Source organism: Rattus norvegicus, chromosome 20, assembly GCF_021556685.1.
Source record: "Rattus norvegicus strain SHRSP/BbbUtx chromosome 20, alternate assembly SHRSP_T2T, whole genome shotgun sequence".
NCBI classification, from domain to species: domain Eukaryota; kingdom Metazoa; phylum Chordata; class Mammalia; order Rodentia; family Muridae; genus Rattus; species Rattus norvegicus.
This window is the reverse complement of record NC_141553.1, coordinates 1,207,928-1,221,255: the sequence shown is the minus strand read 5'-3', so window position 1 is coordinate 1,221,255 and position 13,328 is coordinate 1,207,928. Positions and strand designations below refer to the sequence as shown.

The following is a 13,328-nucleotide window of genomic DNA, read 5'->3' as shown; positions in this document are numbered from 1 at the left end:
GATTGTTCATGTAAGAAATATAAAAGTTGCAACATTTTGATGACTAAGTGAAAATAAATGTGAATGATCTTATGCTAAAAGTACTACTAAAAACTACAAGATGGTGTCCACAAAGTAAAAGGCAAGCTGGGGGCTTAGCTTATGAATCTCATAGGGCAGGTGCCCACCCATGTAGCTTTTGAAAAATGAAGAACCACAGAGGAATTACCCAAAACTATACTCTCCTTTTGCAAGGGGGGGGAAGTACCTTGTTTATACCAGTTCAACTCAGTACCAGGGGATGTGCCCCCTTGGGGTTTCTACGTATGTCTACAGATCTGACTCATTAAAACGTCAGGAGAATTCTTGCTGTCAAAGTGTTTCTAGAAATGAAATGTAGGCCACAGTCACAGCACAATCTGTCACTTCCAATATTTTATAACCTGTGTAATTTATGTAGATAAACCTCAGAATCTTTGTCACTTGTGATGTGAATAATCAGCCAGGTAAGAATATTCATTAGGACTAAACTTCGAAATTTTGTGTTATTTCTGTTCATTTGCAGTTTGTCTATCATTTTTCAACATTAAGCATCAATACTCCGTGTTTAGAGTTGGTTTCATGTCTTGATATGGACTTTTTACAGTGTGTGAAAATCGTGAAGGATGTTTGGTTTCTGCATTGAATTACCACATTTCATCTCAATTCACGACCATGTTTAATGAAACACCCTCCAGCGGCAACCTGAAACTCTCAAATATTGAAAGTGATGAACAGAATCAGTAGCATTCATATGTCTAATAGCTCAATTTCTTTAAAAATTAGGTAATTGTGCTTTTTGATATATATATATTTTAGAATTTCTTTGCTTTCTGGTCCAAAGACTCATAGATAACCTGGCCCAGAGGAGTTGAATTTTTCTCAAGAATGTCTGGTGTGTTTACGAGCAGATAAACATTTCATAATTATTAAAGAAACTGCCCTGAGTTCTTTGAAGGCAACCCTTTACAGAAAGACTCTAGAGATTAGATTATTTCTCAGTGATAAAACTTAGAATCCTTCTGGATACTTACATGGATCCCCACCCCCCAGTTCATTAATCCTGTTTTTTAAAATGAACAAATGGTTTATTTAACCCAGCAACATCTCACACCTTGAGTGGTTCATCTTTTGTAGTAATTTCCCTGGTATGTGCTTTTGTCTAACTCCATTGTGGTTTCTCTATTCTCTCTGTGCCTCCCAACAACACAGGCTCTCCACACACTGATTCTCATTCTTCTTTTATACACACAGAGTGAATCCAGCACATCTTTAAATGAAAGGAACCAGAAGAACTACTTCTCACAGCTATGTCTATTCCTACCAGTGTATTTCAGACAGGCAATTCAGGTACTTTCCTAATACTGGCGATAAAAGCGATTTTAAATTTGCCTTTCTTTTATTAAGTTCTGAGTGAACAATCAAATAGAAGACTTTTTTTGGTCAATGTACTTCTCTAAAGTTTAACGTTCATTAAAAACAATTCAATTTTGATTATACAAGTAAAATGTAAATTACTCATTTTTTAAAAGAAAATAAGACTTCATTTAATAGGCATGAATGTCAGGAATTAGTTTCATAGAAAAGAGTCTTAAGGTGGGGAGAGCTGAACCATCCTGTAACTTTAGAGTAGGATGATTTAAGGCAGCCTGATTTGGGGAAGATACAACACAAGAGAGTTTCTTACCAAAATTTTATTCATAGTGCTAGAAGAGAGACAAATAAACATCAATATTTGAAGAATGAGCTTAAATAGGTAACAGAGAAGTCAAGATTTCTCAAAGAGACTAAAGACACAGGTACTTGTAGTTCCTCTTGATGAAATGAGGGAAGCGAATGTTAGGTTCATGTAGAATAGATTTTCTTATACAAATACTCTTGGAACTAGGACTTAGAAAAGCCTTTCTTTGGTCTAAGAATATCCAGGGGTTAGAAATTTCATAAAGTATAATTTATATTGCAAAAAGTGTTTTGGGTTAGGACACAGTATGACTGTCAACCCAACACTCCTGAACCCAAGAGAGAGATGGGTCCATTTTGATACTGTCAAAGAACATCTTAGAGATCTATTTCTAATGCTATCAATGTTCACATTATTGGAAGACACTAATTATTGCTACAACTCTGAAAAAATGTGTGCACACATCTGGTCAGACTCTCACGATTAGTATGGTTATGGTTCTTACCACATCTGGATCAATCACAAATAAGAAACAAATCAGTGAAAAGATGTTTCTATACATTGTACATTCTTAAGATGAGGTGGAGTTTCTATGCTATGATAAATCTGTCTATACTTTCCATTAACTCTGTGATTGAAAGAAATTTATTTTTGCCTAATTCTTTCAAGTTAAAACATTTCATGAGTGTTTCCACTTTTCAGAGGCTGTTTGCCTAATGGGATATTTTACAAGTTGTTTCTTGTTAGAGACAACTAAAAAGGTGAAAAGACAGTTGAATCAAAATGTAAATATTCACAGCTAGAAATATGGTAGAATGGTACCTGTTCTGGATCTCCATTAAAAATACAAAATTAATGAAAACTATAGGGAGCTGGAGAGATGGCTCAGTGGTTCAAAGCACTGGTTGCTCTTTCAGAGGATCCAGGTTCAATTCCCAGTACCCACATGACAGGTCACAATTATGTAACTCCAATTCCAGGGGATGAGGCATCCTCACACCAAAGCACATACAATTAAATAAATAAAACAGAAAACGATAATAAATTAAAAAATGTTTGAATAGGAATTCACAACACAAATTTAGACTTAATATTTAATAGTATGATAGGTACATACATAAGATCTTCAACAGAACTTTTCAGGATTATAGGAAACTTCTCACAAACAGTATCTTGTCAAGAAAATTATTGTCTTTAAAAATGATGTCTTTAAAGAAGGTTGGTATTCCAAAAACTATCATATCTTTTCTTTTTAAGTATTATTGAATCAAACATTAGTCACAGAATTTCTCCTCTCGGGGGTGACAGACATACAAGAACTGAACTCTATTCTCTTTGTCACGGTCCTTGCCATGTACTTTGTAAATGTGTTTGGGAATGGAGCCATCATGATGATCGTCAGCTTAGATCCAAGACTCCACTCACCTATGTACTTCTTCTTGGGAAACCTAGCATGTCTAGATATCTGCTTCTCCACTGTAACAGTGCCAAAGATGCTTGAGAACTTCTTCTCCACAAGCAAAGCAATTTCCTTCTTGGGATGCATAACTCAGCTTTATTTCTTCCACTTCCTGGGTAGCACAGAGGCTTTACTGCTGACAATCATGGCATTTGACCGCTTCGTGGCTATCTGCAGACCACTCCACTACCCTTCCATCATGAATCGTCAGGTGTGTATCCAGATGGCTGTCTTCATCTGGGCCATTCCTTTTCTTCATGCTCTAGTTCACTCCATATTGACGTCTCAATTGAACTTCTGTGGTTCCAACCATATCCATCATTTCTTCTGTGATGTTAAGCCATTATTGGAGCTGGCCTGTGGAAACACTGAACTCAACAGGTGGCTGCTCAATACATTCACAGGGACATTTGCCATTGGCCTCTTCTTTCTGACTTTTCTCTCCTATTTCTACATCATTACCTATCTGTTTCTCAAAACCCGTTCTTGTAGCATGTTGCACAAAGCATTGTCCACTTGTGCCTCTCACTTCATGGTTGTCATTATTTTCTATGCTCCTGTTCTTTTCATTTATATCAATCCTGATTCAGGGAGCTCCCTGGAAAAGGACAGGATCATTGCTGTCATGTACACTGTGGTCACTCCTGCACTCAATCCACTTATCTACACTCTGAGGAACAAGGAAGTGAGGGGTGCTCTGAATAGGAAAATCAGAATACATCTTTGACTCAATCTAATAACTTATCCTTGAATATTAAAACACAATTAATGTGAATACTGTTGTATGAAGTTTGTTGATTCTTCAATCGTGTATTATAACAAACATGACCAAATAAGAGAATAAATATATGAGAAAATGTGGCTCAATTTCATTTAAATTTGTAAGCTCTATATAATATAGAAATTGGAACAAACCAGGTATACCCTATAAAATGTCAACTCTGAATTTATTTGGCAGATGACCATTGATGAATCTAACTTGGCATCCTTTCATATAAATTTGCATGTAAAATTAAGAATGGAAATTGCTAGGAGCAGATAAAAGAACTTATATTAAGTAATGTCATTTGGACTTCAGACTCTATTTTATCTAAGCTTACAAACTGCCTTACTAAGCAACAATAGTTCTTCAAACATACCTCTTACCAACTCCCTATCCAAGCAACAATAATTATTCCAACTAAAATGTCCCTAACAAGAGAAAGAACAAGTGAATTTGATAGTCTGGGCAAACTCATTTACATTCAATATCATCTGAAAATGATGGAACCCTTGGCAAAGTATATATATATATATATATATATATACCTGTAATGTGGCCCAGATGCTTTCAGGTTTTATGCTTGTATTCTGCTTCAGCCCTACTTGGGACTGCCAGAAGAAAAAAGGCTCTAGAGTCATTGTCTGGTGGCACAGATTGATCAGGAACTCTGTGTCGTGAACAATGAAAGATTCATGAGCTCTCTTGTGCATTCCCTCCTGTTCCTCATAGTGCACAATGGATGACATGTAGCAAAATATACCCATGAATTGTTCATATTTTGAATAGATGGATATTAATAAATTCACTTTAAGATGCAGTAGTGGGAATTGAACACAATATTTCACACATTTGATGCTTATGCTTTAGGCCTCATTTTTTCCAAGATAGAGTTTTTCAAAAAAATTCAGGCTGATCTAGCACAACATATTGCTCAGGAAGGCTTTTACTGTGCTGGATTCCTGGTCAACATCTCAAGCGACTGGAGACACAGACCTTGTCATTGTACCCATCTGTGGTTAAGGAACTTATAACACTTGGAAATTGATAGACCCAATTGGATAGATAGGCAAAAAAGCCTTCATTTTACCTAATTAAATGCAAGGCTTTTCTTTTGGATGTCTTTAGATGATAGATTCAGTAAATGATTGCTGTGAAAATTAGAGTGAGCCAAGGAAACTATGATGTGTTTTAGACTCGGGGATACGTGGCTGGCAATGCAGAGTATGCTGCTGATGGACATTGAAGGTAGAATGGCAACAGCAGATCAATCTCTGGGAGTAGAGAAAGAAAAACTGTGTGCTACTGTTAGTAGGTTGTGAAGGGTGAAGCCAGAGACAGGCACTGAGTTATTCCACATTCCCTGGTGGTGCTTGTAAGATTTGTCAAGATGAACCATCACAAGTCCACCTCTTGTCAACGTGACACAACATACAGCATTTTAAACCATAGCATCCCACCATCGCTCCTGAAATGTCATATACATGTAATAATGCAAAGGAAGCACTTTGGTGCCTTTGAGGGGATCCCAGTTCAAGTCTAAGCAGTCTACACTGACATGGATACATGATTTTCAATAATGGCACTGCGAAGGCTGTGGAAACTCAGGGAGGTAGAATATGACTTACAGAAGTTTGCTTTTAGATATGTGCCTTTGATAGTCACTTGAGCTCCATTTTCACTTCCTTATGTTCTTTGTGGACCATAAGGTAAGAAGCTCTTCTGTCACTCTCCTTCTCTTATGATATTGCCTGTAACAACAGGACCGAGAAACAATGTCCTGAACCCTCAAAAAATGTGAACATCTTCTTCTTGTTCTCTTCTTCCTCCATCTCCTCCTCCTTCTCTTCTTCTTTCTCCTGATTTTCTTAACCTGCATAGGATACTAACTTACTGTCATTTTCTCCAGGCTCAATAATTCCCCTAGATCACCACAGACCCTGTTCAGCATCATCTTAACAGATCTGTTTGGGCACATGAGAGGAAGAATCCTGTATCCAAATGCCAGTGGAGAAGAAAGGAGTAGACAACAGATTGTTTTAAAATTTCAGACTATTCAAAAGCTGACAGATATAAGTAAATAAATTTTAAAGTTTCCAGGTTTTATTTTTTAATGTAATATACAGAGCCAAAAAGACAATTTCTCTCTCAACTTATGGGAGGTAGTTCATTCAAATATATTTGAATTTGACAACATGCTGTCACAATACTAAGAAATGTTATTTAAACGTTAATTTTTCACAGGCAATGGTGGCACATGTCTTTAATCCCAACACTTGGGAGGCAGAGGCAGGCAGATCCCTGTGAGTACAAGGCCAGCCTGGTCTACAGAGCTAGTACTAGGACAACCAAAGCTACACACATTTTAATTATTCTACACTCTCTAATGCTAATTATGTTGCTTGAGCTGGTGCATACCATGACAATCTCATTCCCTTCACAATGATTCACTCCCCATCTTATTTATACATACAGAATAAGGAACTACAGTGAGTCATAATACATATTATTTAGATTGATTTATTATGGATGTAGAAGCTTCTCTGTCATGGACACACCTTGTCCTTGAAGAAAAAGAGTCCTTCACACATTCTGTTAAAATAACTCTTGCCTTATATGACTAGGACCAGTAGGCCATTCTTCAGTGATGGTTTCCTAAAGGGGAGGACGAGGGATGAAAAAATATAGAAGAAAATAAGTTGAGATGGAGATATTTTTCATGAACTGATGGCTCAAGATAAGTAAGTTTGTTAGGAATGGTAGCATTTTGTACACAGCAGGCAAGGCAAAAAATGGGATGGAGTCAGTTGAAAGATATTACAGAATGGAACAAAATCAGTCAGAAGTTAATCAAGCATTGTTGCTCAAGGAAAACCCAGGATGTCTCAAGGATATCATAAAGAAGCACATAGCAGCCTTGGGATTGATAACCACAGTTCCTCAAGGGAGAAAATGGCAGATTTCCAGGAACTTAAACTTTGACTCCTTCAAGCTCATGACCTTAACTCTAGACTGTACGTTGCCAAATCTGTGCTTGGGCAGTAATCAGTGTTCTCTTGTCCATCAGAGTCTCTGAGAAAACCTTGGAATGCCCTGACTTCCAATGTTTCAAACTCTATATAATTCAGTAGAGTATGCACAGCTCATTTCCCCTCCTTCCCTAAAGCTAATATCTAAGTCTCTGACTCACAGCAATCTCATGGATCATTATTTACCTAGGATGCCTCTTATACCATTCCATTAGACACATTTTCTTTCTGTTAATCTGATCAATTTTGGTTCTTAAACTTGCTCATTTTCCTAAAAGGACAGAAGAAATAGATAATTACTGGAACTTTACAGTTCTAGCAGGTACCTGTATGTACCCAGAAGACAAACAAACTTTATTCTCTTATGATCTTGGGAGTGCACAGGATCTTTGCTATATTACCAACCTCTGGACATCTTTATTAGAGAGAAAAATAGATTTTTAATAATTTCACACATTGTCTTGGTGGTCCCAAATAGTTAAATATGATTCCAAACTGACTTCAATGAATGTTACACTGTAGAATTCATGAATTGTGACATTGTTCAGAAAATATGTTAAAAATTGAATGAGAAATAATTAGGAGAATGTACTCTCATTTAGATAGAATTGGTTTCAAGTGCTATCAGAATCTAAGGGTAGATGATTAATGAGTATGACACACCTTTTAATCTATATTTATTTTTAATAGTACAATTTAAAACTCTTACATCAGTTAGAGTGGTTATTTTTTAGAGGCCAAGGAATATTATGGATCCATGTAAACTATTCAAGTTTTCTTTAGTTAAGGTAGATCAATGACTAGAAATAAACCATGAGTTTTAAATATCTTTCTGTTTTCATATCTGAATTGTGGTTAATATTTTAAAGCCGATTGGTGATTTTATTTTTCAAATATATCTACAGGCAAATTCTCAATGGAAATTTATTACAGATCTGTCACTGATGAGTAGCTTTGGGATCTGAATCTCCAAGGTCAAGAGATAATTTTTTCTGTAGGCAAACCTCTTCTCATCCCAAGAGAGGTAATACAGACTAGATAGACTTCCAGACTCCATCTTCTCCACTCTCATATACAGTCTCAGCAATGAGTGCAAAGGACAGGATACTTGTAGGTCTATGACCATTGGGCAACGTGGATGTTTCTAAGTTCTTCACTCATCAGTGGACATAAAGAGGTCAGAAGGTAAGTGGGAAATGTGGCATTTTATGGAGTATGAGCTTCTATTTCAAACTAGGATATACAAGATGTATTATAGGACATTGTTCCACTTGTATATTAGTTTCCAAAGCTGCATGTAAATAACTCCACCTAAGAGAACACATGAGAGATCACTAGGAATCAGGAGAGTATTTAGTTATGTTGAAGGTTAGACAAATAAAGGGTTTGAAGTAAAAACTAAGGATTTTGAATTGAGTTTTTTTTGGAAAGTCAAATAATAACTTAAGGATTGAAATGTAAACCTGACATTGATGTGGGTTTTGGCAATTGAAGCATAAGTGCTTACTTTAAGAGAATTCAAGAAATCATAGAATTAAAACTTTTGGATTAGCAAGTAAGAAAGAATTGAGACAGGAGCTTTTGGATAAATACATCATAAGAAATAGAAAAATGAGACAATAACTCTAGAAACCAAGGAATCATCATATATTACTATGTAGCCCATCTGAAACTAAGTCTTTAGAGACAACCACAGATGCAGAGGTAGTTGTCAGATAACCTCAGTGCTGAGGTTGCTCTGAGATCTAGTGGGATGTATATATTTTATAGATAAATATGTTTGATATGAATACAATAGCATTGAGAGTATTTAACATGGGGATTGATAGTGTGAGAGGCATATCATTGGCTGATGATGGGAAGGATTGTTTCTAAGAAAGAGTGTGGGAGTCTATGTAACCTTGTATGAAAGCAGCCTTCCAATTCTCAGTACAAAGACGGAAAAGTGATATTGCAGGTATGATTGACAGAACACTGCATATTTTTTATTTGGGTGCTGCTAATTGCAGCATCAGTTGATGGAAACACAGATTCTCGTGTGTCACCCCACTCTCTTAAGTAAGAACCTCTGCAGTGGCGTGTGACACCTGTGACTTAACAGCATCTCCAGGTGAGATGTGACACTTTGAAGTTCTCATTCTCAATTAAAAACATATTCCTAGAAACTCATGTCTCCTCGTTCTAAACCAATTATACACTAGCACAACTGCATATGTGAGCATCCAGATGTTAATTAACATGTAAATGGAAAATAAAAGAAAAGAGGATATTGTGCCATACCTACGTGGATCTTCTATCATTCATATACAACTCATCATTTACAGTTAGTGCAACATGACCTAGCTGGGTTTTGAAGTTTACTTGTGAGCTTCTTATTTGTTCTTTACAGCATGAAAAGACAACTAGAAACAACTAAAATTATAAAATCTCACCACATGTGGGGATTTAACTCCGCACATCTCTCTCTCTCTCTCTCTCTCTCTCTCTCTCTCTCTCTCTCTTCCCCCCCCTTCTCCCTCTCTATCCTCCTTTGTTCTCCTTTATACTTCTTTTTTTATTTTTTTTTATTTTTTTTAAAGATTTATTTATTTATTATATATAAGTACACTGTAGCTGTCTTCAGATACACCGGAAGAGGGCATCAGATCTCTTTACAGATGGTTGTGAGCCACCATGTGGTTGCTGGGAATTGAACTCAGGACCTCTGGAAGAGCAGTCGGGTGCTCTTAACCACTGAGCCATCTCTCCAGCCCCTCCTTTATACTTCTTGTTGGTGCTTTTTTTTTTTATTAACTTGAGTATTTCTTATTTACATTTCGAGTGTTATTCCCTTTCCCGGTTTCCCGGCCAACATCCCCCTAACCCCTCCCCCTCCCCTTCTTTATGGGTGTTCCCTTCCCCATCCTCCCCCCATTGCCGCCTCCTTTATACTTCTTAAGACTTTATATACATTCACACCAATTCAAACACACATATGTACTTATAATTTGAGAGAAAATATGAGATTTTTTTCCTTTTCAGAGTTTGTATCACTTCATTTAATACAATTATTTTCAAGATCATTCAGTTTCTTGAAAATTTTATCTCATTGTTCTTTACCAGTGATTAAACTCTTATTATGTACATGTACCATATTTGTCTTTATTGAAAACATATCCTTCTTTCATATGATACATCCTGACTTCACTTTTTCTTCCCTACAGCTTCCTTTCCCATGTCCCCCCACTACACCCATTTCCCACCAGTTCCATTCTTTCTCTGTTTCCCTTCAGAAAGGAGTAGATCTCCAAGATAAAAAAAGCAACCACACACAACAAAACAAGATACAAAAAGAGAAGGCAAAACCCCTCATATCAAATTTGGACAAGGCAATCCATTAGGTGAAAAGTGTTCCAAGAGCAGGAAAAAAAGCATCAGAGACACACATGCTACCATTGTTAGGAATCCCACAAAACCACCAAGCTAATAGCCATAACAGAGGCATGAAGGACTTGATGGAGAATACTGCAAGTCCTGTGCTTGATGTTTCATTCTCTGTGATCCCGTATGAACACTTAGTTGTTTCAGTGGGCCATTATGTTCTGGTGTCCTACATGACCTCTCACTCCTAAAATCTTTCCTCTCTCCTCTTTCAACTGTCTACTTCTCTTTGTTATGATAGAGCTTTCTTGTGCTATCACTTTTGGGTTGGCTGTCATGTTTCTAGTATGAAATCACTCTACTTATTTTATGTAGGGACTTAATGAAGTCAACTTTCCTCTTGGTAACACTTTCATTGTGTCCCATAAGTTTGGATGTGCTGTGTATTAATTTTCATTGAATTATAGAAAGCCTTTTCTTCCTTCCTTCCTTCCTTCCTTCCTTCCTTCCTTCCTTCCTTCCTTCCTTCTGTTTTGACCTGTTTTTTATTCAGCAGAACTCAGTTTCCATGAACTTGTAGGCTCCATTTTGTTTTTGTTATTGTTGATTTCTAGTTTCATTCCTTGGGGGGTTGATCAGATGCAGTGAGTTATTTCAATTTTCTTGTATGTAGTGAGACCTGCTTTATGTCACCTTCTAAAATGATATTTTATTGTAATATAGGTATGTCTGTATTTGTATACACACATGTATGTCAGTGCTCACAGAGAACAGAAAGGAGATTGGAGAGCTTGAAACTAGAACTACAGATGCTTGTGTGTCACTTGACATGGATGTGGGGAGCCAAATTCAGGTCTTCTGGAAAAGCAGCAACACTCCTAAGTATTGTGACATCTCCTTGCCCTAAACACAGATGTCTAAGTTATAACACAAGAATATAATTTCCTTGTTATCTAAAAGTTACATATGCAGATATCCTGATTGTTGACATGAAGTTGATCAACAAGAATACTTCCAGCATTCTTGCTAGTAGGAGTAATAGAAAAAGTAGTAGTAGTAGTAGTAGTAGTAGTATTAGTAGTAGTAGTAGTAATAGTAGTAGTAGTAGTAGTATTAGTAGTAGTAGTAGTAGTATAGTCGTGTATTAGAGTAACATGATGAACTCCTTCCTAGATCTACATTGTCCATTCATTCTTCTCATAAAAGAAAGACTAAAAACCAAATTAAGTAGAAAATACAATGAAGAAAAATACTGCTGAGGTCTGAGAATAAGGAAAATAATAAAAAGAAGGCAAGAAAGGGAGAAAATATAAAATTCAAAAAGTGATAGATTGCCCTGTCAGCTAGTTTCATACTAGTGCATGATATATTTTTCTCCACAATTTTAAGATATTATTTTTTCTACTCTCATACAATAATACTGATCTCATTTTCCCCTCCCTTTAGCTTTCCTTTCCAATGTACCCCCACTACACCCCTCTCCCATAAGATCCATTCCTTCTCAGTTTCCCTTCAGAAAGGAGCAGGCCTTCAAGATAAAAACTACACACAACAAAACAAGATACAAAATAATCTTTCTTCTTCAAACTCTTGATCAAAATATACTATATGAAAACAATATCATATAAGTTTAATTTAACATGTGTCTCTGAGGGAGAGTGATTGTCTAGAATACCAAACAAATACCATACAGGTCCATTGACAATGTTTAAATTTCACACAAAGCGAGGAATTGCAATGTTTTTAACAGAGAACTTTATATCATTTAAGAACATTTACTCTGACAGTCTTTAGAAGAACAAACTTAAGGGGAACCATGGAGAATCTGAATCAAACTGACAACTGTGGGGACTTCAAAAATGGATTAAGACAGGACTGTCATTGCTGATGGTGGAAGCAATACAGGCATGAAGACTGTTATTTTATGATCATAACAATTTCATTATCACTCAAAACTGCAAAATGTCTTACATGAATAAAGATTTCAAGTAGGATTTCCTAAAACAAAAAAAAATAATCTTTCATTTCATTGGTGGGATGTCAAATCTATTAAGGAACTTTTTCTTATTCTGACTGTCTTTGTCCCGGTCATAGTGAGGCAACATCCAGAATACTAACGTATCCTGAAGCCCAGTAATTATCCTCACAAAAAGGCATGTATTCTTTGTCCTTTTAAACAGAAATTATGGTCTCCACCCTCAGGAAAATTACTTTAAATCAGAAGAAAAAATTTACATGTTACAATATTAATGTGAACACTAGATCATCCAATCTGAAAAGAGATAAGATATATAAGGTAAAGTACTCACTACCAGTTTAATGGTGGATAAGAAGATAAAATTATAACCTAGTCTTGAAGCCTGGGTAAAATTTGATTAAAGAGGAAGAATTATCAGGCTAGAGGAACTATGGTAATTACTGTTAACAAGAGCACATGATGTCAGAAGTTAGAATTAGAAAATCTATGGGTTACCAGCCAGAAAGGCAAGACTTCCTAGCTAGGGGTGGAACAGGTGAGCAGAGGCAAACCTAGGAGTTCCCAGTAACCAGGCACAGTATATGTAATTAATAGGAAAGAAGAGGAACTAGACATATAGACACAAGTAAAGACAAAACTAAAATGTTTGCAGCTTGAATTATAGTAATCAGAGTATAATGAGTCTAACCAGTTATTCTCTTGTTGCAATGAGATTTGATTGAATTGATGAGAAAATGTCCAGTTAAGGTAAGGAAGAAAAGGCGATCAAGGGGCTGAAATGTAGATGAGTTTGTGGAGAACAATGTTATAACACCATTCACATATGTGGGAATGAAAGACATGATGTGTTAAAGTCACACTAGGAGGGCAATGTCTGGAGGAAATGTAGTTCTTTCCTGAGATTTTAAAATGAACCACAAAATGGGAAAATACAGTGCCCACTTCTGCTTCCATTCTCTGCTAGGCAATTATCCATTTCATAACAAGTATTTGCTCTTTTTTAATGCCAAGAATAGGCATATTTTAAAGAGGAAAATCAGATT

The 13,328-nt window shown here is 36.3% G+C and overlaps 1 protein-coding gene across 1 annotated transcript; it reads left to right on the top strand.

The window, feature by feature from the left end:
• The first annotated feature begins 3,051 nt into the window (after positions 1-3,051).
• On the top strand, positions 3,052-3,885 carry Or12d14b (olfactory receptor family 12 subfamily D member 14B). Its single transcript, XM_087598790.1, has one exon. It carries the CDS (start codon positions 3,052-3,054, stop codon positions 3,883-3,885), a length of 834 nt encoding a protein of 277 aa, XP_087454916.1.
• The last annotated feature ends 9,443 nt before the right edge of the window (positions 3,886-13,328 follow it).